Source organism: Naegleria gruberi (assembly GCF_000004985.1).
Source record: "Naegleria gruberi genomic scaffold NAEGRscaffold_8, whole genome shotgun sequence".
NCBI lineage: Eukaryota > Heterolobosea > Eutetramitea > Acrasida > Naegleriidae > Naegleria > Naegleria gruberi.
Window position 1 is genome coordinate 681287 of NW_003163319.1, and position 22500 is coordinate 703786.

The 22500-nt window shown below is 33.4% G+C and overlaps 11 protein-coding genes across 11 annotated transcripts; 4 read left to right on the forward strand and 7 right to left on the reverse strand.

The window, feature by feature from the left end:
* Positions 1 to 130: 130 nt before the first annotated feature.
* NAEGRDRAFT_63963 (uncharacterized protein) lies at positions 131 to 1686 on the reverse strand (the record flags this gene model as incomplete). The annotated part of the gene is made up of 2 exons (XM_002680890.1): positions 131 to 745; positions 841 to 1686. 2 exons carry the CDS (start codon positions 1684 to 1686, stop codon positions 131 to 133), a joined length of 1461 nt encoding a protein of 486 aa, XP_002680936.1.
* Positions 1687 to 2047: 361 nt separating this feature from the next.
* On the reverse strand, positions 2048 to 2707 carry NAEGRDRAFT_63964 (uncharacterized protein; the record flags this gene model as incomplete). Its single annotated transcript, XM_002680891.1, has 1 exon — positions 2048 to 2707. One exon carries the CDS (start codon positions 2705 to 2707, stop codon positions 2048 to 2050), a length of 660 nt encoding a protein of 219 aa, XP_002680937.1.
* Positions 2708 to 3048: 341 nt separating this feature from the next.
* NAEGRDRAFT_46757 (uncharacterized protein) lies at positions 3049 to 4389 on the forward strand (the record flags this gene model as incomplete). The annotated part of the gene is made up of 1 exon (XM_002680718.1): positions 3049 to 4389. One exon carries the CDS (start codon positions 3049 to 3051, stop codon positions 4387 to 4389), a length of 1341 nt encoding a protein of 446 aa, XP_002680764.1.
* Positions 4390 to 4617: 228 nt separating this feature from the next.
* On the forward strand, positions 4618 to 6319 carry NAEGRDRAFT_63966 (uncharacterized protein; the record flags this gene model as incomplete). Its single annotated transcript, XM_002680719.1, has 5 exons — positions 4618 to 4766; positions 4819 to 4820; positions 4868 to 4920; positions 4966 to 6181; positions 6294 to 6319. 5 exons carry the CDS (start codon positions 4618 to 4620, stop codon positions 6317 to 6319), a joined length of 1446 nt encoding a protein of 481 aa, XP_002680765.1.
* A 688-nt stretch (positions 6320 to 7007) lies between these two features.
* On the reverse strand, positions 7008 to 7442 carry NAEGRDRAFT_4194 (uncharacterized protein; the record flags this gene model as incomplete). The annotated part of the gene is made up of 1 exon (XM_002680892.1): positions 7008 to 7442. A coding segment is annotated over one exon (435 nt), but the record flags the coding sequence as incomplete, so codon positions are not given.
* Positions 7443 to 8155: 713 nt separating this feature from the next.
* Positions 8156 to 9637, reverse strand: NAEGRDRAFT_63968 (uncharacterized protein; the record flags this gene model as incomplete). The annotated part of the gene is made up of 1 exon (XM_002680893.1): positions 8156 to 9637. The coding sequence occupies one exon, from the start codon at positions 9635 to 9637 to the stop codon at positions 8156 to 8158; it is 1482 nt and encodes a 493-aa protein (XP_002680939.1).
* Positions 9638 to 9764: 127 nt separating this feature from the next.
* NAEGRDRAFT_63969 (uncharacterized protein) lies at positions 9765 to 10715 on the reverse strand (the record flags this gene model as incomplete). Its single annotated transcript, XM_002680894.1, has 1 exon — positions 9765 to 10715. One exon carries the CDS (start codon positions 10713 to 10715, stop codon positions 9765 to 9767), a length of 951 nt encoding a protein of 316 aa, XP_002680940.1.
* An 810-nt stretch (positions 10716 to 11525) lies between these two features.
* NAEGRDRAFT_63970 (ras family small GTPase) lies at positions 11526 to 12026 on the reverse strand (the record flags this gene model as incomplete). Its single annotated transcript, XM_002680895.1, has 1 exon — positions 11526 to 12026. One exon carries the CDS (start codon positions 12024 to 12026, stop codon positions 11526 to 11528), a length of 501 nt encoding a protein of 166 aa, XP_002680941.1.
* Positions 12027 to 12645: 619 nt separating this feature from the next.
* Positions 12646 to 14331, forward strand: NAEGRDRAFT_63971 (uncharacterized protein; the record flags this gene model as incomplete). The annotated part of the gene is made up of 1 exon (XM_002680720.1): positions 12646 to 14331. The coding sequence occupies one exon, from the start codon at positions 12646 to 12648 to the stop codon at positions 14329 to 14331; it is 1686 nt and encodes a 561-aa protein (XP_002680766.1).
* A 659-nt stretch (positions 14332 to 14990) lies between these two features.
* On the forward strand, positions 14991 to 16514 carry NAEGRDRAFT_31239 (cysteine desulfurase family member; the record flags this gene model as incomplete). Its single annotated transcript, XM_002680721.1, has 4 exons — positions 14991 to 15196; positions 15241 to 15274; positions 15402 to 15732; positions 15907 to 16514. Coding segments are annotated over 4 exons (1179 nt in total), but the record flags the coding sequence as incomplete, so codon positions are not given.
* A 2049-nt stretch (positions 16515 to 18563) lies between these two features.
* NAEGRDRAFT_78618 (uncharacterized protein) lies at positions 18564 to 19448 on the reverse strand (the record flags this gene model as incomplete). The annotated part of the gene is made up of 2 exons (XM_002680896.1): positions 18721 to 19448; positions 18564 to 18675 (listed from the first exon to the last, which is right to left on the reverse strand). Coding segments are annotated over exons 1-2 (819 nt in total), but the record flags the coding sequence as incomplete, so codon positions are not given.
* Positions 19449 to 22500: the final 3052 nt, after the last annotated feature.

Below are 22500 nucleotides of genomic sequence, written 5' to 3' on the forward strand. Positions count from 1 at the left end.
TATTATTTGAGAATAGACAATTTATTCTTCAAAGAGTTATTGAGGGGAGTCACAAATAATTTTAAGGTCAAATGTGTGTTAAGCTTGGTATCCATTAAATGTTTCAAAAATTTCGATCGGGATGGGTATATTAGACAACGATTGAATCTTCCACCTTATCTTCAATTGGAGGTTCAGTTGGAGTTGTTTCATTGTTACAAACAATTGGTTGATTTTCTTCCAAGATGACCTGAACATGATCATTATTAACAATAATTGGTTGATTTTCCTCTGAATCAACTTTCTTTTCCTCCAATAATTTAACACCAACTTGTTGTTGAGGTCGAGGAGAAAGTGGTTGAACTCTAGATTTTCTCTTTTCATTTCTTCCACATGTATCCATAACACTCTTATCAGATAATTCCTTTGCTTGATCATATCGTGAGCTATCTCCTCCACTCTGAGATGATTTCTCCTTCATCTCATTTAATTCCTTTACTGCTCCTGTGAATAAGGGATGATACAAGCTGAAAACAAGACATGCAAAGATTACAATTCCAACATTATTAAAAAAGTAAAAGACCAATTTCAAATGTAAATATTCACTGGAGAGAGCAATGAAAATGCCAGCAAATAATTGAATGAGAGCACTAATATTAACACCCAATTGGAGAATGACAACTTTTCTCAGGGATTGTTGGTTGGATTGTTTGTTGTGCTTGCTTGTTCTACGACGAATGACACTGAAAACTGCACATCCGACTATCTGTTCAAGATAAACAATATTACATAGATTCCAATAAAATTTAAATTCATATTAAAATGTTAAACAAATTGTTGAAATTATTTTGAAAAACTCACATTTGAAATAAGTCCATGAAACACAACAGTCACCACAAATATAATATACACAACCACATAGAGATAGGTTTGAAAATCAAACGCAATTCTAATCTTGATAATAAAATAACTAATAGCAGTGGCAGTAATAACCAACAGCAAGATAACAATAGCTGAACCTCCCAAAACATTTACCAAATATCTAAGTATGGTCATCTTTCTTGTAGAGATAATACCAGTAGCCATTCCTACCGTATTTAAAAACACATTGGAAATAAATAAGATGATGAATATAATGAGGGTCATGTTCTGAACTTGTGTCATGATTTCAAATGATCCCATCAAGTAGAGGGCTATTACTTTCGAGTCCTGGACGCCTGCCTGGGCCGCACTTGTAGTTGAATTCATTGAGCTCAAAGCTAGGTTGGCTGTTTCTATTCCTTCCTCCTTCTCAATGGTTGTCAATATGTCGTGTACAATATTAATGGTCAAGCTATCGAATATTCCTCTGAAAGTCAATCCAACACATTGAATTATCAGAAGGATAATAACAAGTGTTAGTAAAATCTTTTGATTTCTTGCCATTACCTTTCGAATATCCTTTCTTGTCATGAAAACAGCAATGAAAGTAACCAATCCGAGAAAGATGGGTATGAAAATAACTTCAATACCCAGAGAAATCCCACTCAATGTATAAGGGTCCAAGTGTTGTAGATAAATTTCTGAAGCAATTCTATTCGAATTATTCAGTATGGTAGTTGTACTGCTACTGTTATTATCGTTTGAAGAAGAGAAAGAGGTTTCTATTGTTGAAGATGACACTCCAACTTTTGTAGATGAAGATAACAACATTTGAAGGAGAGACATTTTTCGATGCTTAGATATTTGAATGGTGCACTTGTTGTTGAATGATTGGTACCGGCATGTAATCTCTCTCTGACTTTTCACGATAAGAGTGTTTGTTGCAAAATAATTGACCATGCAACCAAATTGAAACAGAAATTGTGTAACATGATCCGGTTTAGTTCAGGTATTAAATCCATGAAGCAAGATTTGGAAACAATTGATTTAAATTGCGTAAATATTATATAATAGCGGGCTTCTTACCACGAAGTTTGACAGGATTGGAGTTTATAAAGGCCAAAGGCTCAATTAACCAAGTTTACAACATTTGGGAATTCATATGCTTAACATAGGTTTGAGTGAACAGTAGTTTACAATTAATTGTTTAGAACAATAAACGTTTTCTATTGAGTAAAAAGAAGAGTAATCCTCCAAAGGCACCACCCAAATGGCCACTGGCACTCACAGATGAATCCCTATTCGTATACCAACGGTAACATTCAAATGCAATGAATGAGTAAAATACACTTCTCAATTTAAATTGGAATGGTAAGAAGAAAATTCCCACTGGAATGAATGGATGTACTTGTGTCACAAAAGCTAATAATCCAAATATGGCTCCACTGGCTCCAACACCAACACTGTAATATTCGTGAGGTCTATTTAAAATTGTACTTCCAATCCACTTATCCAAAATGTAAACAGATGAGCCAACCAATCCACAGAATATATAACCTGGCCAGAGTAATCTTCTAGTCATTGGCATCATTCTTCCAATTTGACTCAATGCATACATGTTCATGAATATGTGTAGCAAATCGGAATGAGTAAACATGCTGGTTAAAAGTGTATGTAATCTTCCTTCTCTTAAATTATGTACTGAAACTCCTAAATAAGTGACCATCTCTTCTCTTGTTAGGAAAATATTAGAGAGGACAAACACAGCAACATTGAGAGCAATTAATTTTTGAATTCCAGTCAATCTAAATCCACCACCATCACCTCCGAAATAACTTTCTCCTCCATGTCGATATGATCTTCCCATATTTTTCAATTTTCCCATCCATTCATCAAATACATTTTTCATATTTAAATTTGGAAATCTTCTTGATATTACATGATATAAATTATTTAAAATTGAAGAATAGATAGATTCTTGTCTAATGATCGTACTACTAGTTGATGTTCTTAATGTGGTTTGTAAATTTTTGACCAATCTCGTATTACTATTCATCAATTTTTGAGAGGATGAATTAAACAACCTCCGAGGATTCATTGAAAATTTATTAATCATCGAGCAAGTCGATGAAGAAGCAGCAGAACAATAACGCAACATTTTTTAATCTAATAAAATTTTAATATTTAAAAAATTTAAAAATTGCAACAATGCTGAGCAAAAGTAGCGGCTTACTTTCAAGGAGGATTGTATCACTCCTAAAATTTAAAACAAATAATGTACATTATAATTTTCCACGAAATAGTGTTCGTGATTTTAAAATTCGAAAGTTAGTGGAGGAGGAAGTAAAGATGAATATTCATAATCATGTTCACTTTGGAGGCTCCGAAGAGTATAAATCAGAGGAGGAATACCATCAAAAAGTGGATAAACAAAATGGAAAATTATGGAAATTGATGGTGGCTTTTCCTTCTCTTGCTGTTTTGCTCTTCGTAACGACAATAAGTATAGATAAGATGACGTATGAGGATTTGAAGAATTTGAATTTGGAAGAATTATTTAAAACAAAATTTATGGATGGGAAAACATATTACCTTGAGGATAATAAGGGTGGCGATTTGAAATTAGCATCACTGTTAAATCATACAGATGATTCATATTTGACAAGGTTGATCAAGGATTATTATAGAGCTCCTGTATTATGGGGATTATCTGCTATACATATTGCATCCTATACAGCCCTGGTAGCTCTTCAATTAAAGAGTCCAAGACGATATGCTCGTTTCTTTGAAAGACACATGACAGTCTCACTCAATAACCTTTACGAAAAAAGATTTCACACTCTAATTACCAGTATTTTTGCTCACAAGAATGCTCTCTCCTTGGCAACAAGCGTACTTGCTATCAATTTTGTTGGCTGTTCTTTAAAGGAGTTTTTGAGTGATTCAACATTGTTAAGCATTTATTTTGGATCAGCAATTCTAGGTGTGTTGGCAGCCTCAATGTATGGTGTATTTTTGGTGAACTATTTCAGAAGAAACATGATGATGAGAGTACAATTGATTCATACAGGAAAGTTTGGATTTGATGCTACTTATTATGCATTACTTTGTGCATTACTTGGATTTAATACTGAACAATTTGATTTATTTGAAGAATATTTTGTGCCTAGCAATTCACAACTAATGAACGGTATTTTGCTGTTCCAATTTATTCTTGCTATGAATGGCTTCAAGATTAACTTATTTTCAAATGCTATGAGCTCATACTTTGGATATGGAGTTATCAGAGCGTTGAGCAAACAAGAACATCATCAACAGAGAAGAATAGTGGAAATTAATACTGATTATCGTTATTATTTGGGTGAAATCAAAGAATTTAAAGGTGATGGAAAGGGTATTGCCGTCAAACCAGACTTTCAATCGGCTTACTATGGAGATTTCAAAGATGATAAGTTTAATGGATTTGGTACAATAGTTGTGCCACCAAAAGAAAAACCAAGAGTTTTGAGTGGATTCTTTGAAAATGGCGAAATGAAATATTCGAAATAAAGTAACACCAAAAGAAACATCTCTAAAAAGGCAAAGAATTCTAGATTGATCACAAATAAGGAAGAACCTCAACAATAGGATTAATTTACTACATACGATTAAGCTTTGGAAGTGGTTTGTGGAGCGGTAGAGCCAAATTTGCTGTGGAACACAAATTCCCAAAAAATAAGAAGGAAAATCAGTCTGTGGAATAGATACCCACTATTTTTACAAAAACAGTTTTAAAAAATGCCGAAAAGTCACGAAGTGTGGAGTGAAGCCCAATTTGTGAATGTTGGACAGGGTATGAATACAGCCACGCACAAATATACAACATCAACTAATGAAGAATTGTTTCCCATTGCCTGTGGACAATGCAGAAAGCTACATAAGCGTTGGTATGTTATTTTGTGATTGGAATTTGTTGTGATGATAATGAAATAATAATAGTGGTAAGTGATACATGTTCGGAGGAACTTTAATATTCTCTCTCTAATAGATAAGAAATTACCATCATGTTCGAAATGCGTTTCAAAGGGGTTGACCTGTACGGTAGGTTTAATCGATTCATAGTTGTGTTGGGATAATTAGTAAAAGTATCAAGAACCAAAAAAGAAGGGTAGAACAAAGGGATCTAAAAATCATGTCACTAGTACTGAAGGTAATTCTAAAAATCAACAATCAAATAGTGGAGAAAACACTCCATCCCCCTTGAATCGAGATGATAATTCCAATGAAAATTCTTCATCACCACCAAGTGTAGTAGTAGAAAATATTCCTCAATGTCAGTCATCTTCACAAAATAGTAATGTAAAAACACCATACGGAACCAATCTTGTAAATATTTCAAATAATCTCGTCAATAATGTGATGAATCCGATAACAAGTGTGGAAAATATGTTGAGTCAAACTCCTTCGTTTTTAAGAACAATGAGGATGAACCTTATTGATGCTTACTATGAAATAGTATCTTTGGGCTATCCTCTTATTGAGAGATCAGAATTGGAGCGATACATGTTTAGCCAGGATCAACTCAATGATAGAAAGGAAATTCTTGCATTTGTCTTGTCTATACAGGGATTGTGCCAACAAAGGTTTGGATATTCAGATCTTGCCACTGATAGTATTGAAAAATCTGCTCTAGTTCTGAAAGACTGTTTTGATGGATACTCTGATTTTTATACAGCTGCAACTTATTCAAATTTTGCATATTATTTTTTAGGTGAAGGCGATACAAAGAAATCAAGATTCTACAATCATTTTGTAGAATTTTATTTGAAAGAATTGGATGAATTTGCAAATATTTACCAGCAAAACCTTAGATGGATTAAGCTTTTGGTTGACTATTTGGGAAATCCTAGATTTCCCTATCTTTCTCCTGTTGATTTAATAGGATTTTTCAACTCTGTAGTAGATAAGGATATGCCTACTGAATGGAAGAATGCACTCTTTGATTTTGCTGGTACTAATATTTCAAATTGTGAAGAAAGGTTGGCTATTTTTCATTGCATTACAGATTCAATGCAAAAGATGAGAAGAGGGTCACTTATATCATCTATTATTTATGATGTAATTTATGGTGTGTTGAAAACAGGATTGAGTATTTCTATTTATTCTTTTGTGGATTTAATTCATTTTAGGCAAACTATATTCGACCTTATTGTCAAGATGTTTAATATTTCAGATAATGAATACTTTTCATTCTCACCACCTATTGTAATACCCTACATGATCGTTTCTGCCAAAATATTATTGGAGATGGAAAAGGTTATCGCTACAGGAGAGTTGAATACTAATGGTATCGATTACTACAGTTTACTCTCTAAATGTAATAGAGCACTCAACATTTTAGCAAAGAGATACAGGTCCATCTCTTTATCATACTCTGATGTTTTACAGCAATTGAATACTCTTTTATCTAATAGATTCCAAAACTCTGAGACATATATAGATTATAGCATTCCAGCAACTATTCCTCAAACTAAATCAAAAATATCTAGACTTGTGGAATTTGATTCAGAAATTAAGGGGTTCTTCCTTCCTTTTGTTCATCCACTAATTGAGCAAAACATGCTCACCCCTAAACCTCATGTTACATTTGCTACAGAACTTTCACCAAGTCGATCAACTGATCAAGCCAAGCCACAAACAACCAATTCTCCCAATGCTTTCGAAAATAACGACTTCATAATGTCATTTTATCAAGATCCTCTGTTAACAGATGAAATAATTGCGTGTCTAGAAGAAGATGAGCATTATTTAAATGATGAATTTCTCTAATAAAAACTTTATTTTTCAAATTTAGAAATAAACCATTTTGCTGATGTATCATGCACATGCTTGGCAAAATTGATATTCTTTGCTAATGGATGGGACTGGATGGATTCGTGTTCTTGAATAAATTTGAGAAACTTTTGAGTATCCTTTTTGGAAAATACAGCATCTGGGAAACACTCTTGTAAGAGGGAAGGTAATTTTGTCAATAAATATTCTTCGATTTCCTTTTCATCTTGTTCATTGAACTTGGATTTTTTCTCTTCTTTTTCTCTCTTGATTTTTTCTTGTTTGGTTTCTCCAAATTCCCAAATTAAGGAAGTGGATAGTTGAGTTTCAGAATCAGTAAATTGTCCATTAAATAATTTGTTTTCAAAGAGCATTAATTGTTTGATAAATCCATCATTTGGTCGAATAATATCTCTTCTTTCTTTAACATATTCAAGTGCCTGTTTCAAATTATATTTAAAGTGAGACATTACAAATGCAATCACAAAGCTGGCACTTCTTGATTTTCCAATAACACAATGAACTAGGATTTTCTTCTTTTCTTGGAGAGCAACGTTGATATAATCGATACCTTCTTGTAAGAAGGTGAGAATATCTTGTTCCCTTTCATCTTTGAGTGCAATTCTCTTGAATTTAATCTGCTTTGGAACATGTTTACCAAGTGGCCACTCTTGTGTCACATTGAGGATGTATTCAACACCATTCTTGGTCAATTGAATTTCATCATTGGCATCCATTCCACTTCCCAAGAAGAGAACATCTTCAATAATGGTTGACATGCCACTCGGAAAGTTTGGTTCTCTCTTCTTTTTTGATAATTTGACAATTAACTCATCTTTGGAAATTTTAATTGATCGTTGCTTGCTATTTCCTTCACTTTTGTGATAAATTCCATAAAGAGATGAGATGGCGTGAATAAATTTACGATCAACATTTGTAAATTCAGTAGGGAATGTATAATTCTTTTGATTTTCATCTTCAATAAAGTTGGTAATAATTTTCAAAATTGAACCTGTTTTTTCATTCAAGATATAAATTGGTAATTCCAAACTTTCAGATGAAGGATGATCCATGTGGAACACTTGACTACTCAAACAAGTTTGTTCAATTTTTAACAAGGTTTCCAATAGAAATTCGGAAATATTTTCATCGGAATCTACTTGATTAATGTTTATATTTTTCAAGTAAAAATCAATTATGCTTGGTGATACATCTTGTGTTGCTTGATTTAATTTTGTTGTCAAATCATCAATAAATTGTTTAATTTTAACATTTTCCAAAGTGTTGTATGCCAATGGAATTGGTTCTGATAAACAAGTGTGGATATTGAAAGTAACAGTGCCACTCAAGCCCTTGTTACACAATTCTACAACTTGATCTAATCCTTCCGATGATGATGAAGATGGTGATGACATTTTTTTTATTGTAAAATTAGAAAACAAACTTTGATGAACTACAACAAACGAATACAAAAGTTTAATTGTGTGCAAATTAGAGATGGAATCTATCTTCTCTTTTTGCATTTTTCAATCATACGAAGTGTTGGTAAATCTTGATTGTTTTGTTGAAGATACTCTCTAAATAATGGAAGTGCTTCTTCACATTCGTCACAGAAAAATCTTGAACATGCTTCATTGTACATTTTCCACTTATTCTTTTGTTCTGTGGATTGTAATTCATACATCCATTCATCCATTTCAACTGACTTGGATTCACCAACTTCATATAATTTTACCTTTTCTGTTCTTCTAATTTCTATTAAGGGAGAGGTGGTGCTATCCTCATTCAAAAGATGTGTACTAGCAACATATCTTGTATGGAAATCATTACTAATTTCAACATTAGCATCATTTGTTATTACTATTCCCAAGTTAAACTTTTTAGCCTTCTTCATCAATAATTGTAAATTATTGTTGGCACTACCAATAATGGTAAAAGACTTGGAGTTTTTAGTACCAACATTACCACAATGAGCATGTTGAGACAAAATACCAAACCTAACCTTGAATTGCTCTAACATCTTTGGAGATTGATTGAAAATGTCCTTTTGTTCCCATTTTGTGGAGCGTATTTGGTTCATTCTCTCTCTCAGTGTTGCAGCAGTGTGAGCAGCTTTCAATTCGTGGAATTTAATTCGCTCAGTGGAATTCCAACTCAAAAAGACACTTTCATTCTCAAAGTTACCAATTTGAGCACCATTTGTAAGAGAAGCCTTTTGTAAAACTTCATAAATATCTGTCAAGAGATGAGTAATTTCATTAAAACTCAAATTTTGAACCCACAAGTTAAATCCATCAAGATAGATCACCATGGATGAAACTCTTCTCTTTTCAAAACCAATCTTGAATAGTACGTTTGAAGAAGCTCCCATACTCTTCTTCATTGAAGATGAATTATTCATGGATGTATCTAAACCTGTGGCACTGTTGAGAGAAGCTCTTCTCTTTGATCCTGAAGGTACTGCCAAAAAGTTATTGCCAGTGCTATGCTTCATAGTGGAATTATTAATTTCTTCGACAGGTTGATCTTGATTTTCAAGCTGGTGCAACAAGTGAGAAGGAATGAAGGCTCTATATTGCTTAATTCGTTGGGTCATCATTAAGAATTGGTCTTGCAATTTAGAAACTTCCTTAAATCTACTTGGTTTGATATTTAAAAAATCAAGTTCCATTCTCGAGACGCTCTCGAAAAGTTCAATAAGATTTTGGAAAGGTTTTGTTATCTTTACAGAGTAAACAATACCAGCAATAACTCCACCAATAGTAATAAGCACACTGATACCTAAGGCAATGCAAATTGCAATAATCATTGGTCCAATATATATCCACTGAGGTACAGAGAAGATTATTATCCAATCCATATTAAATTGAGTACACATTCTATAAGCACTAGTGACACGAGAGGTGAACATGTTTGTGCTCATTGTGTTGCACTTTAAGGTTTCATTGAGAGGATTTGTATAGCTGGAAACGAGTTCTGCATACATTTTTGTAATTTCTGGATCTGAGTGTTGATCTGGGGTTATTCTACCAGTGATTGAAATTTCAGGTTTACTCGCTTGATGTTTACAAGTTGAATTATTGAAATAATGTGTTACAATAAAACTCACTGAACTACTTACTGGCAATAATAAAATTGGTGCTTGATTCAATGATCAAACCTATTGATCCAATAACATAATCTGCTGTTGCTGTTTTTAAGAATTTACTCATATTGTCCACACTCATATCCAAGTGGAGAAACCAATCAAATGGTTTGTCACTTGTGGCTTGAGTATTATTAGGTGCTGTAAATGAATTAACCAAAGCTATCAACACAGCATCAATACCTGGAGATTTATAGGTGAGTGTATATACAGGTTTTCCAGGATTGGTTTTGATAACTGAATATGAGGATCTTGTATCGTATGGTTTTGTTGTTTTAACAGAGTATGAAAAGTTGGCAGGAATGCATCCTTGATTTACATTAAGGGTTACACATGGATATCTGTACAGACCAGTATCATTTTGCAAAGTTTGTGAAACTGGAAGTGTTTTCACCATCAAAATACCTTGGTGGGGATTTCCTCTTCCGTACAAACTTGCAGCATTAACAAATCCTGCATGGTACTTGATTTCGTTAAAGTAAATGTTTTGCATGTGCTTCATAACCTTTGGTTGGAAAACATCAGAGTGATTATTTGACATGGCCACTATCAGTTGGTTCTTCATTGTGTCTGAACCAACAGCAATTTCTCTAAATGTGTTTTCAGTGTATTGTGTAATTTTTGAGAATTGAGCCTCTGTGAGTGATCGAGACAAAGTTCGGGTGGTATCAGCAAAAAAGGCTACCCAAATAGCTGTAAGGAATAAAACACATAACAATATCACTGTTAAAAAGATGGTTATTGAACAAGATTTGATGGAGATTGTGAACCTTGATTTCAAGACCAATTCATCTTCACTCGTTCCAGTCGATATTATTTCCATAGAGTTTTCTCCATTCTGACTTCCTGTGGTTTGAACAGGCACTATGGTCGACTTCTTCCAGTTTGGATGTAATTGATCATTTGGAGTAGTTGTCATTATGTTTGAGTTGGTGGAGGAGCTTTTGTTTATGAGTATGATGATGATTTTGTTAAGCAACTTTAGGACTAGTGAAAGGAAGGCTCAACAAATCGATATTTAGGAGATTTGATTTGATAGGTTTTTTTGAGGTGAGAATTTGGTAAGGGTTGTCATTAAGTGTCTCTTGGTGTGATGAATAAAACTAGCGTTGTTGGCGGGAATACCGTCCAGTGTCTTTATAGAAAATATACATTCCTTAATCAAATATTATACCGTAGGATGTGTTGCGTGCATCTAAATTAAAGCCTCGTCCAAACAAAGGTCTTTTTACGTAAAAAAACAAACTTATCAGAACATCTTAACGGCCCAGATGCAAAGAGCAAATTCGTCCAATTTATATATTAAGGCATTTTTAGGACATCATTGTCAGTAATAAAGAATAAAGAGGCGCAATATCTTTTATAAATCTATCTCAACTTTTCGTAATAGTCACAAGCAAAGAACAGGTGCAATCAACTACTTAACTTGAAACCTATCTTAAAAAAATTGGGCTTCCTTTTGAAAGAACAACAAGCCATGTCTACATCTTCAAGAAGAACAATCACTAAGCTAATAACACTCCATTTTAAAATTGAAATTGTAATTGCAGATTTTGGATTGGCTAAAAAGTTTCTAGAAATGAAAGGCAATTTACAAGTAGGTCCATACCTTGAAAATTCACAACCTCAGAAAATGAAGCCAAATTTGCTCCAATTAATTGGAGAATGTTTTCAAAAACTACTGCTCATTAGCAGTTACAGAAATTCAAATCAATTTGTTGTAGAGATATTAACAAAGAATACACTTCTTTCTTTGTTTCTTATCTTTCCATGTTTTCATATCCTCTATAGAAGCTCCATCTCTTTCATCTATTTCTTTAATTGCATTAAGAAATGGAAATTGAGACCAATCCTCCATTTTCAGAACATGTTCAAATATTTGATTCATGTTAATTGTTTGTTTAGCACTTGTTTCGAATATTGCAGTATTTTTCAACTCAAATTCCTTGATAATTGTTCCAATAAATGAAATTATACTTTCCACACTTTCTATTCTTTCTTTTTCTGGAATATCAATCTTATTAATGGCAAATAAAACTGGAAAATCATTAATTTCTCTATCTTTAGCTCTAACTAAAATGTTAAATATACGTTTCGTATATTCCATTCTCTTTTCATCGAGAGCATAGGTTGTGGAAAATAGATAAATAATTGAGTTGTATCTTTTAAATGCATGTTCAATGAGGGCAGTATATTCATCATGAGTATACAATTTCAACAATTCAATCATAGTCCTTTCATTAAACTTTTTTCTGAATGTATCCTCAATGGAACATCCATACCAACAATCATCAACAAAATAACCATGAATTAATTGATTGGCGATTGCCGTTTTACCAACACCACCTTAATAATTTAATTTCATCTAATGATCATCATGTACATACCCTCTCCTACTAGAACCATATATCTTTCTTGTATTTTTGGTGGAATTGTCTCACTTACTGGAATGAAATATTGAGTACGAGCCCATCTCAATAACAAAACTATTCTTCGTAGATTTCTCCTTCCTCTCCACTTTTCCAATTCATTACAATTTTTGGCTTCATATTCTAATAAATTAAACCAAAAATTAGATGTGATTGGTTGAAACCATTCCGAAAATTGTTTACTAATGCTTTCCAATTTTAATACTTCCATAATGAGGGATTGATGTTTAGTAGTTTGAATATTAGAAAAATTAATTTCATCCTTCTGTTGTATGAGGAGCGAAGATAAAAGAAAAGATCGGATGATTTCTACCAATTCACTGGGAAGAACCAGTAAACTCATTTTTTTAAGTTTTACAATGTAAACTTGTCCGTTCGCCAAAGGTAATCAAGCTGATTATTCACATTTCATTAAAAAAAATGTCAGCAATGATGTTCATCATTAAATTTCTCATCGTTACCATTTGTTTAATCCAAATTTGTGTTCACTCAACATTGAACGATGAAATATTCAACTCTGTAATATCTACCAATCAATTACCATTTGAAATGCCATCTTTTGATCAAGTGTTAAATTCCAACAAGTTTGTTCTCGCTCATTATTTCAAACCCTTTCCACTTTCAATTGATAATAAGAATCCATCTCAAGATTATTATTCAGTTAATTATTTACAACCATCAGGAGAGGGAAATAAATTTATAAAACAAGGTGGTTTTTTGAGAGTGAGACCTCTTCCAATATTTGCACCACAAAATGCTTCAAATATTTATTGGAAATTAACAAATATGGAAAAGGAAGTGAGAATGGCAATTGCTAGAGGTATTAATGGATGGTCCTATGATATTTTGAGTGTTAAGGATATTGGTAATGGAACTTGTTTTTATAAGGGGACTTTATGTGAATTGTCAATCATGTTGCAAGCTGTTAAAAATGTTGATTCTCAATCAAGATTTAAAGTAGTTTTAATGCCAGATATGTCTTCTTCACTTTCACTATCAGATATTGTAACAATAGTTAAATATTTATATAATGACACTGCCATTTATAGAAATGGTTCAAAACCTGTCATTGCACCATTTTATGCAGAAGGTGTTTCACCAATTCAATGGCAAAGTTTATTACAAAATTTAACAAGTGATGGATTTCCAATACTTTTACTTCCAACATTTTTAACTATTTCTTCAAAATATATTAATGTAGAAATGTATGCTAATATTAGTATTGGAATGGGTGTTTGGGCAACTGTTGGAGTGCCAACACAAGGTTCTTCATCTATTGCATATGCTTCAACTGTTAGGAATGCAAAATCTAATAATTCTTTATTATTTTGGCTGGGAATGATGCCACAAACTTATAAACCAAAAGATTGCATACTCTATGATTCGTATAACAGTTTAGCTTATAGAAATGCATGGATGTCTACTTTACAAACAAATGCAGATATTGTTCATGTGGCAACTTGGAATGATTTTAGTGAAAGTGGTCAATTACAACCAATTACTGATTTACAAAATACAACAGGAAACGGATTTTATGATTTAACAGCTTATTATGCACATTGGTGGAGAACTGGATTACAACCAACTATTATTAGAGATGTTGTTTATTATTTTTATAGAAAGGAAGCCACCAATGCCTATGCACCTAATATGGGATGTAATTTTACAATGGGAATTTCACAAAGTGTTTCAAATCAAATTGAAGTATTGACCTTTACAACAGATCAATCAATTTTAACAATTATTATTGAGAATTCAAATTATACATTTATGATTAATTCAAGTGGTATTAATTCTTTCTTTATTCCATTACAAGCTGGAAAACCAAATATTCAATTATGGAGAAATGGAATTAATATCATTACTGTAGAAGGAAATCATGAAATTTTTGCAACCAATGTTGGATTACCGAATGGAGTATTGGATTTGACTTATTGGAGCGGAAGTACTGCTTCTTTTATTACACCTTCGAAAAGTGTAAATACTTTTACTTCCTCTAATAGAAACGTGGGTAGCTCAATAGTTGCAATTTCCAAATGTTCAACTCATGTGAATATGTTTATTCCATTATTCTTTGTATTCATTGCAATATTATTAATATTTTAATATTGAGATTATCTTCGAAGCTTATTTACTTCAGTGAAGGTAATCTTTACCATATAAACTTTACAAAAGGGAAATTTTGAGTACTCAATCTTTCAAGAACAAAATAAATGTTGGGCCAAAACCTTTCCATTCTTTCGAACATTCTGTTTGAACGTATGACCAATATAACTGTTAATCTTTCGAAACTCAAATTTAGCTAAAATTCAATAAAAGTAAATGGCATTGGTGACAAATCGTTTGAGATTGTTGAATATTTTACGACAATTATCGAAATTGAATTAATTCACTCGGCAGCAGTAGAAACATAAAACGGAACCTTCAAAAGATAATCCAAAGAAGAATCATATTCTTGAACCATATATCGTATCTTGTTTGCAAAACCTAGCACAAATTCCCTTTCTTAATTAATTTGAATTCTCCCTTGCTTAATAGATTCAAATTTGTGCTAATATAAGATAGTAAACTTAACCATCAGTTCAATTTCAAATCGTTTAAAGATTTCATGGGTTTAGATTTAGAGTCAATTCTCCCAACTCCCCAATATATTTAATGGCTAATATTATTGTTACAATGCTCTCAAACACAAGACTCACTCAACTATTTAACTGTTTCAATTCTCCAACTGAATACATAATCAACAATTTTACCAAATTAAAAAAATGTCGCTAATCTACTTGGACTATAATGCTACCACACCAATAGATGTTGCAGTCTCCTCTGCAATGATTCCATACATGACCCAACATTTTGGCAATCCATCTTCGTCTCATCACTACGGCACTATTACTAAGAAGGCAGTCACACGATCACGTATTCAAGTTTCACAATTGTTGAATTGTCATCCCGATGAGGTGATTTTTACGAGGTTTGTTTTTTAATGCAAATTATGAATGACACACTGTAAAACAGTGGAGGAACAGAAAGTAATAATTATGCAATCAAGGTGTGTTTTAATCAATTTTATAATAATAATAATTTTATTCATCTAATTTTAACATTAATACCTAAAAATTGGAATTGATCAATTAATTTAAATGAATTTTAATGAATTATTAAAGGGTATTGTGGAGAATGCCCTGTTAAACTCAAGTGATCGAATCATTCATTGTATTACATCTAGAGTTGAACATCCTTCAGTGATGGAAGTTTTCAAATTTCTAGAACAAAGATATAGTCGAGTAAGAGTAACGTATTGTGGTGTTGATGAGAATGGCACGATTAGATTGGACGAATTTAAAAATGCACTGAGTAGGGAGACTCTTTTGGTTAGTGTCATGCATTCGAATAATGAAGTTGGCACACTGCAACCAATTAGAGAAATTGGAAAATTAATTAGAAGTTTTGAAAAGGAGAATCAAATGGAGAGAAATTCAATCATTTTACATACAGATGCTGCTCAAAGTATTGGAAAAACTTTAATTTCATTATATGAGAAACCATTATACTCTTACATTGATGATGAGGAACAAGGAAAGAAAATTGACTTGGACAGAAATGAAATTAGGAACAAGGTGATGGCTCTCAATGAGAATTTTGTAAGTGATCTCTTTGGAACGAGTAGTGATACGGAGGAAGAGGATATCACACCGGTTCACCTACTTTCTGTATGTACACACAAATTCTATGGTCCAAAGGGTGTTGGTGCCTTATTTATCAGAAGAAATTGTGGCATTCAATTAGAGAAACAAGTGCATGGAGCTTCTGTTCATGAGAGAGGATACAGAAGTGGTACTGAGAATGTTATTCTAGTTGTTGGATTAGGTAAAGCCTGTGAGCAATGCCTTATTCATATGGTTGACAGAGTTGAACACATGTTTACAACAAGGGAGAAACTTTACAATGGATTGTTAAACAACTTGTCAAATATTGTACAAATCAAACTGAATGGTCATCCAGAGAAGAGACTTCCAAACACTTTGAATATTTCTTTTGCTGGAATTGAGGCTAATACAATTTTAGATGATCTCTCCCAACACATTGCAGCAAGTGCTGGTTCAGCTTGCCACTCTTCATCTCATGAGGAAGGCGCAGAGAAGAAAATTGTAATTTCACAAATATTGGCTGAAATGGGAGTGGATGTAAATATTGCTATGGGAACTATACGTTTCTCAACTGGTTTATTATTGACAAATGATGAGGTTGAGAGTGCTATTCACCATGTTACTGATACTATTAGCAAATTGAGTGGTGGAAATGCATCTTTTGCAATTACTTCTCAATTAAGCAATAGTTTATTCACACCAATAGAAGTTCCATCTATCAAATCAGGACTGGATTTGGCAATGAAAAGAGTAGTGGAAGATATGGTTGAACCTTCATTTTCTGCAGAGAATGAGGGATTCAATGTGAAACTCACCTCCACAACTCACGGATTGGGATGTGGATGCAAGATTAGAGCACAAACACTCTCAAGTATTTTGAGCAAGATACCAAAGCAACCATTCGATCCTAATGTTCTGGTTGGAACTGAGACGAGTGACGATTGTGGTGTGTACAAGCTTACTTCTGAGCTTGCACTGTGCGCCACTGTTGACTTTTTTACACCTATTGTCGATTCTCCAAAAGATTTCGGAGCCATTGCATGCGCCAACGCCTTAAGTGATGTTTATGCAATGGGAGGAGAGTGTAAAGTTGCTCTCAATATTGTGGCCTTCCCAGTTAAGAGACTCTCATTAGATATTTTACAATTGATTCTGCAAGGTGCACAAGAAAAAGCCAGTGAAGCTGGTGTTACCATCATTGGTGGTCACTCAATAGAAGATAATGAACCAAAGTTTGGTATGTGTGTCAGTGGCTTGGTTCATCCTGAACGAATTTGGAAGAATGTTGGATGCAGAAATGGAGATGTACTCTTATTGACCAAACCTATTGGTACAGGAGTACTCACTACAGCCATGAAGAAAGGACTTATTGGACCTAATGATGATTGTTCCAAGAAGTGTATCGAATGGATGTCCACACTTAATAAGAGTGCCTCAGAAATTTTGAGAGGCTTGCACAGAGTAAATTCATCCTCCACACCATATGAAATACATGCCTGCACGGATATTACAGGTTTTGGATTAATGGGTCACTTAAGAGAAATGATTACTGGAGACAATCAAGATAATTTATATGCACAAATTGAATCTGAAAAAGTTCCATTCATGGACAAGGCCTATGAAATGATTCTCTCAGATATCATTCCTGGTGGTACAATTAACAATATGAATTTTGTTCAAAAGATCACTAAATTCAATGAGAGTGTTAGTCAAATTGTAAGAACTTTATTGTGTGATGCTCAAACCTCTGGTGGTCTCTTATTTAGTGTTTCTCCACATGAGAGTGAGGAAATTATTTCTGATTTCAAGAGATTAGGTATTTCAATATGGACAGTTGGTTCTATTAAGCAACATGATACATGTTCCAATGATAATTGTACCATTCACGTATTGTAAGAATGATCTAGTTAAAATACTTTAATTATTGTCACTAGGTGTGGTGGTTAATACACTATTTTCTACAAGTTCAATATCTGTTGGTTTTGTAACGGGAGCAGAAGGTTCTGAAATGATTGAAGTTGGAGTGTGACAATCCTCCGAAATTAGTGAGCTAGTAGAATTGGAAAGCGTTTCACTTTGTCCAGGCACTGTCAAATATTGATTGAATTGTGGAGCGGTAACATTCCCATTGTCCTTAGAGTGGTCGATACTAAATGATGGAGTCATTGGTGATGTTGGCTCACCACTGTAAACACTATCTGTATCCACCATTGCACTTGTTGTATTACTTTTACCTTCGATGTGTTTCTTCTTCATTCTTCTATCGAATGTCTTTTCTGTATAATTAAATAATGGATTGTACAACATGAGTACAACAATTGCAAAGCTCAAAATTCCAAATGAATTGACAAAATAATGAGCTGTTTCCCAAATATCATTTCCACTCACTCTTGTAATTGTTTGTAAAATCATAGCAACCACCTGCAGAATTGCACAAAAAGACAAACCTAATTGTAACACAATAATCTTGGCAAATCTTTTCCTCTTGACACACAACTTCTTTTGTTCTCTCTGAGACTTGACAGCTTGTTTGTTGATTGTTGAGACAACCTTAAATCCATAAATGTTAAACAGTATTGTTTCTGCAATAATCATTGAGCAATCAATTAAAAAGATGGAAATGTAGAATGCTAAGAGGAAATCTTTCACAATTGCCAGTCTAGCCAATAAATAGCCAACTGATATTACAATCATAATCAAGGAAGCAATTACAAAGTAGAGAATATTTCCAGAAATGATCGAAATTTGTAAAATCTTGAAAGCTTTGGGTGAGATGGCTCCAATTTTCTGACATGTCGTCAAACTATCTCAATATATTAACATATTTAAATTTCCAAAATACACTTACAATACATTCAAAACAAAACACATAATAACTAAGGTAGTTGTCATATTTCCAAATGTGAGTCCCAACTCTGCACTGGCAAATACAAAGAATGCTGCAATCTGATGTCTCAAACTCTCATCTGTAATTGTAATGGAAGTCAATTGTTTAAATGAATTATCCAACGTGATTGAGAGAATATCACTCACACTTCTCACACACAATGCCAAGATTTGAATGACAACCAAACAAATAACCATGCAAAACATTACTTTTTGATTCTTATTCATGACTGCTTCCTTCTTTTCTTGTCCAGAATTTGATTTTCCATTTGTTTGTTGCTGATTATTTTGATGATTGTTAGAGTGTACTGAGAAACTACTTCTGTGACTTTGACTCACTTCTCCTCTACTATTCGAAACTGCTGTTGGTCCATTAGTAGTATTACTTCCAGAGGCTTGCTTTGATGATTGCTGGTGTTGTACATGATCCGATGAGGAGGCTGATGCTGGTTGATTATGAATAGAGGATAGAGACATTGGATCCTCTTCCTTTTCGCACCACTTGGAAGTATTTCTCAACTTGACACTAATGATGAAAGAAATGAATAAGAGCAAATAGGTTAAGAATGCAACGAGAAAGAATGAACTGATTCCAATACTAGCTGCAGCGTAGGGAACCTCTTTTAAATAATACTTGACGTAGGTGGCATTGTAGGTCAGCTGATCCATTTTGTATTTTGTATGTTTGTTTGTTTTTTCTGAATAGTTGATGGAATCAAGATTCAGAGGTAGATGCTAGCATGATGTTTATGTTTTTTGAAAAGAGCATACATTTTGGGATGACTAAAACCAAATGGAAACAATCCTATTTTTTGTAATAAATTCGCGTGTACTCATTTTCTTTGTTGAGATTTGTTCTTCTCAAAAGGAAAGAACTACTTTGTTCATGAAAGTATCAATGAGGAAGTTAGGTGATAATTGTATGAAATTGAAAAGTTATTTGGAAATTAATGATTCAATAAGGAATACCAATTGTATTTTCTATTAATTATAAATTAATTTTTAATACCTTGTTGTGTTGCTACATATAATAACTCTTTCAGGCCAGCAATTTCAAAATTTTTCAATTCAACTCTTTTTCTTTCAGTAACCAGTTTCTTCCTCAGATAGGTTGGGTTTTTGAAAAATGGAATTCCTTGTTCGTGCACAAGCTCTGATTCTTCTTCTTCTGTTTCTGAAGTTGGAATCTCAGCAAGATTCATGACTGGTTGAGGCGGAGGAGACTTGGATATTCCATTCGATTTGGTAGTCGATTTAGTGGTATTCGAAATGGTTGAAACATTGGAAGGGGACTTTTTGTTACTGGAAGGCATGCTAGTAGGAGTTGACATGTTACTGATATTTGTAGGAACATTTGGGGTCACTGCTGGCGTACTATTAGATGCACTCTTAGAAATCTTTCCAGTTGTTGATGGACTTCTCTTCTGGGAGCTGTTTGTAGCGCTTGGAGTTTGGTACTTTTCAGTATTCCTTGTTGGAGGAGAGCAATCTCTAGAATGCTTATTGCTTGAAGATTGCTCTGGTTCGTCAACATTGGAGTTTGGCGATTGAACAATGTGAGAGTTTTCTTTCAAAACATTATTCTCCTGCTTTAAACTTTCAATTCTATCAACTAATTTGTGTTTTAACTTTTTGTATCTTTCCAGCTTTTCAATCATCTTTTCATACTTTTCAACAAAGGTTGAGAATTGAAGCTTGGTTTGATCGAATTCCTTAACAAAATTCACCAAATCTTTTTCTTGATGCTTAATCTTTTTGGATTTGGTATGAAGCTCCTTTTGTTGTGATCCAATTTGAGCTTCAAGTTCTGAAATTCTCATATTTTGTTCCTCTATTCTCTTCTCAAGTCTTGCAATTGTTTCTGCTTGTTGAGAGCACCTATCGTTGGATGATCGTAGTTGTTCTGTGGCTCTTGAAAGCTCCCCTTCCAAATTATTTACATTTTCGCTTAATCCTCTATTCTCGGTTTGCAGCTTGTCAATCTGAGTGGCGAGTTGTTGCGATGTTTCTGAAAGAGAGTCTAACCTCTCCTTCCAAGTTTTCTTTAGGGTCAACAACTTTTGATTCTCTTCGGCCATCCTTTGTTGTTGATTGTAGTATTGTTCATTTAGTGCCTTTTCGTTTTTGAAACCTTCGTTAGCAATTTTCTCTCTTCTTTGACTTTCCATAAGTTCATTTTCGAGCATTGCTAATTTCCTTTCTAAATCTCTGTTCTTCTTTTCTAAATCCCATTTTTCTTTCTCATTCCATTTAGCGTCAAAGTCAATTGAAGATTTAACTTCATTGTCACCGTCATAGCCATTAGAAGCTGCCACTGATTCAAACCTATTAAGTAAATTTTTTGATGGTGAAACTGTTTTAGAGAGATCTGTTTTTTCCATAGAAGCTATTTGTTGATTCAGAGGATTTCTAATGGTCACATGAATGTCATTGAATCCATCACTTGCCATTATGGCTGTAGCAGAATCATCATCATCGTCCATCACCATAAGGCTGTTTAGAATATTTTGTCCAGTCTGAGAATCTATTGTTTGATTGGAATTCTTTTGCCAATTTTTAAGAGTGGTCACCACTGATATTAATGAATCTGATTTTTCGGAATCTGAACTGCTTGAAGTCTTGTTGTCATATTCTCCAAAATGAGAAATTAGTTCATGAGATGAGAGTTTTCCAATACTTTGTTTCATTTCTTTAAGGTCGTATTTAAATTCAAGAAGTTCATTATCATCACTCTTCCTTATTCTTTGGGCTCTTCCGAACATGTCATCCCATTCAGTGTCATCTTCCTCTGAGAGCATTGAAGTATCGTAATTAGTGCTGAAACTTTCATCCAATTGCGAAAGTTCCTTTGCCTTGGAACTATTGAGACTAGTTCCAGTCGATTGTTGAGATGTATTTGTTGCAAGTAATTCAATCTTATTCGGTGAGGGTTGTTGAGGTGGAAGATTGCTACAAGCAAAATTAGCACCAGAATTGTTATTTGGTGTGTTAGGATTACTGGTCCTTTTCTTTGCGGGTGATGATGAATTTGAGAGAACCATCATGATGAAAATATCTTCTTCTTCTTCTTCTTAGTAAAGGCTTTTTTGCTAGATTAAAATCAGGCCACCAACAAAGCCTTCTTAGTGTTTCTTTTTTTTTAAATATTTTTTCCCGCTTTATGATTACATTTTTCAAAAAGCGCCAAATTTTTTCCCGCCAAAAGGAATTTGTTTTATCTTGTAAAAACTAACACAAATAAATTATTTATCAGCTGGGTGCTTATAGTAGGTAGGAAGCATTATCGCTCATGAAATAGCTCAGCGGGAAGTCAGAAAGTTGTCATCATAATCAATTCACTGAATTGGGTAAGGAAATAAAAAATGACAAGTTTAAATCGAGATGATTTATGGTTAACATTTTCTTACCTTTTAAAAAAATATTTACAAGTAGAAAATAATAAAGCAGTGTGATGGTGAGGATTAACAAGAGGCCATTCACATCAACAACAACTGATTAGAAAACCAGAAAATTAATTAGCAATGAATGGTATTAATTTTGATTGAACAAAAAAATGACGAAAAGAAGGTTTGTACCATCAACAAGACGAGAATATTTAATTCAAATTATTTCAGAGTTTTGGCTTGTATCGGATATTGTGGATTCGGACTGAAAGGTTCTCAATTACAGACACCATACTCTCATGCCTACAGTATGTTGTTTCAACCTATTTAAATATACTCAATAATTTCATTGAATTTGA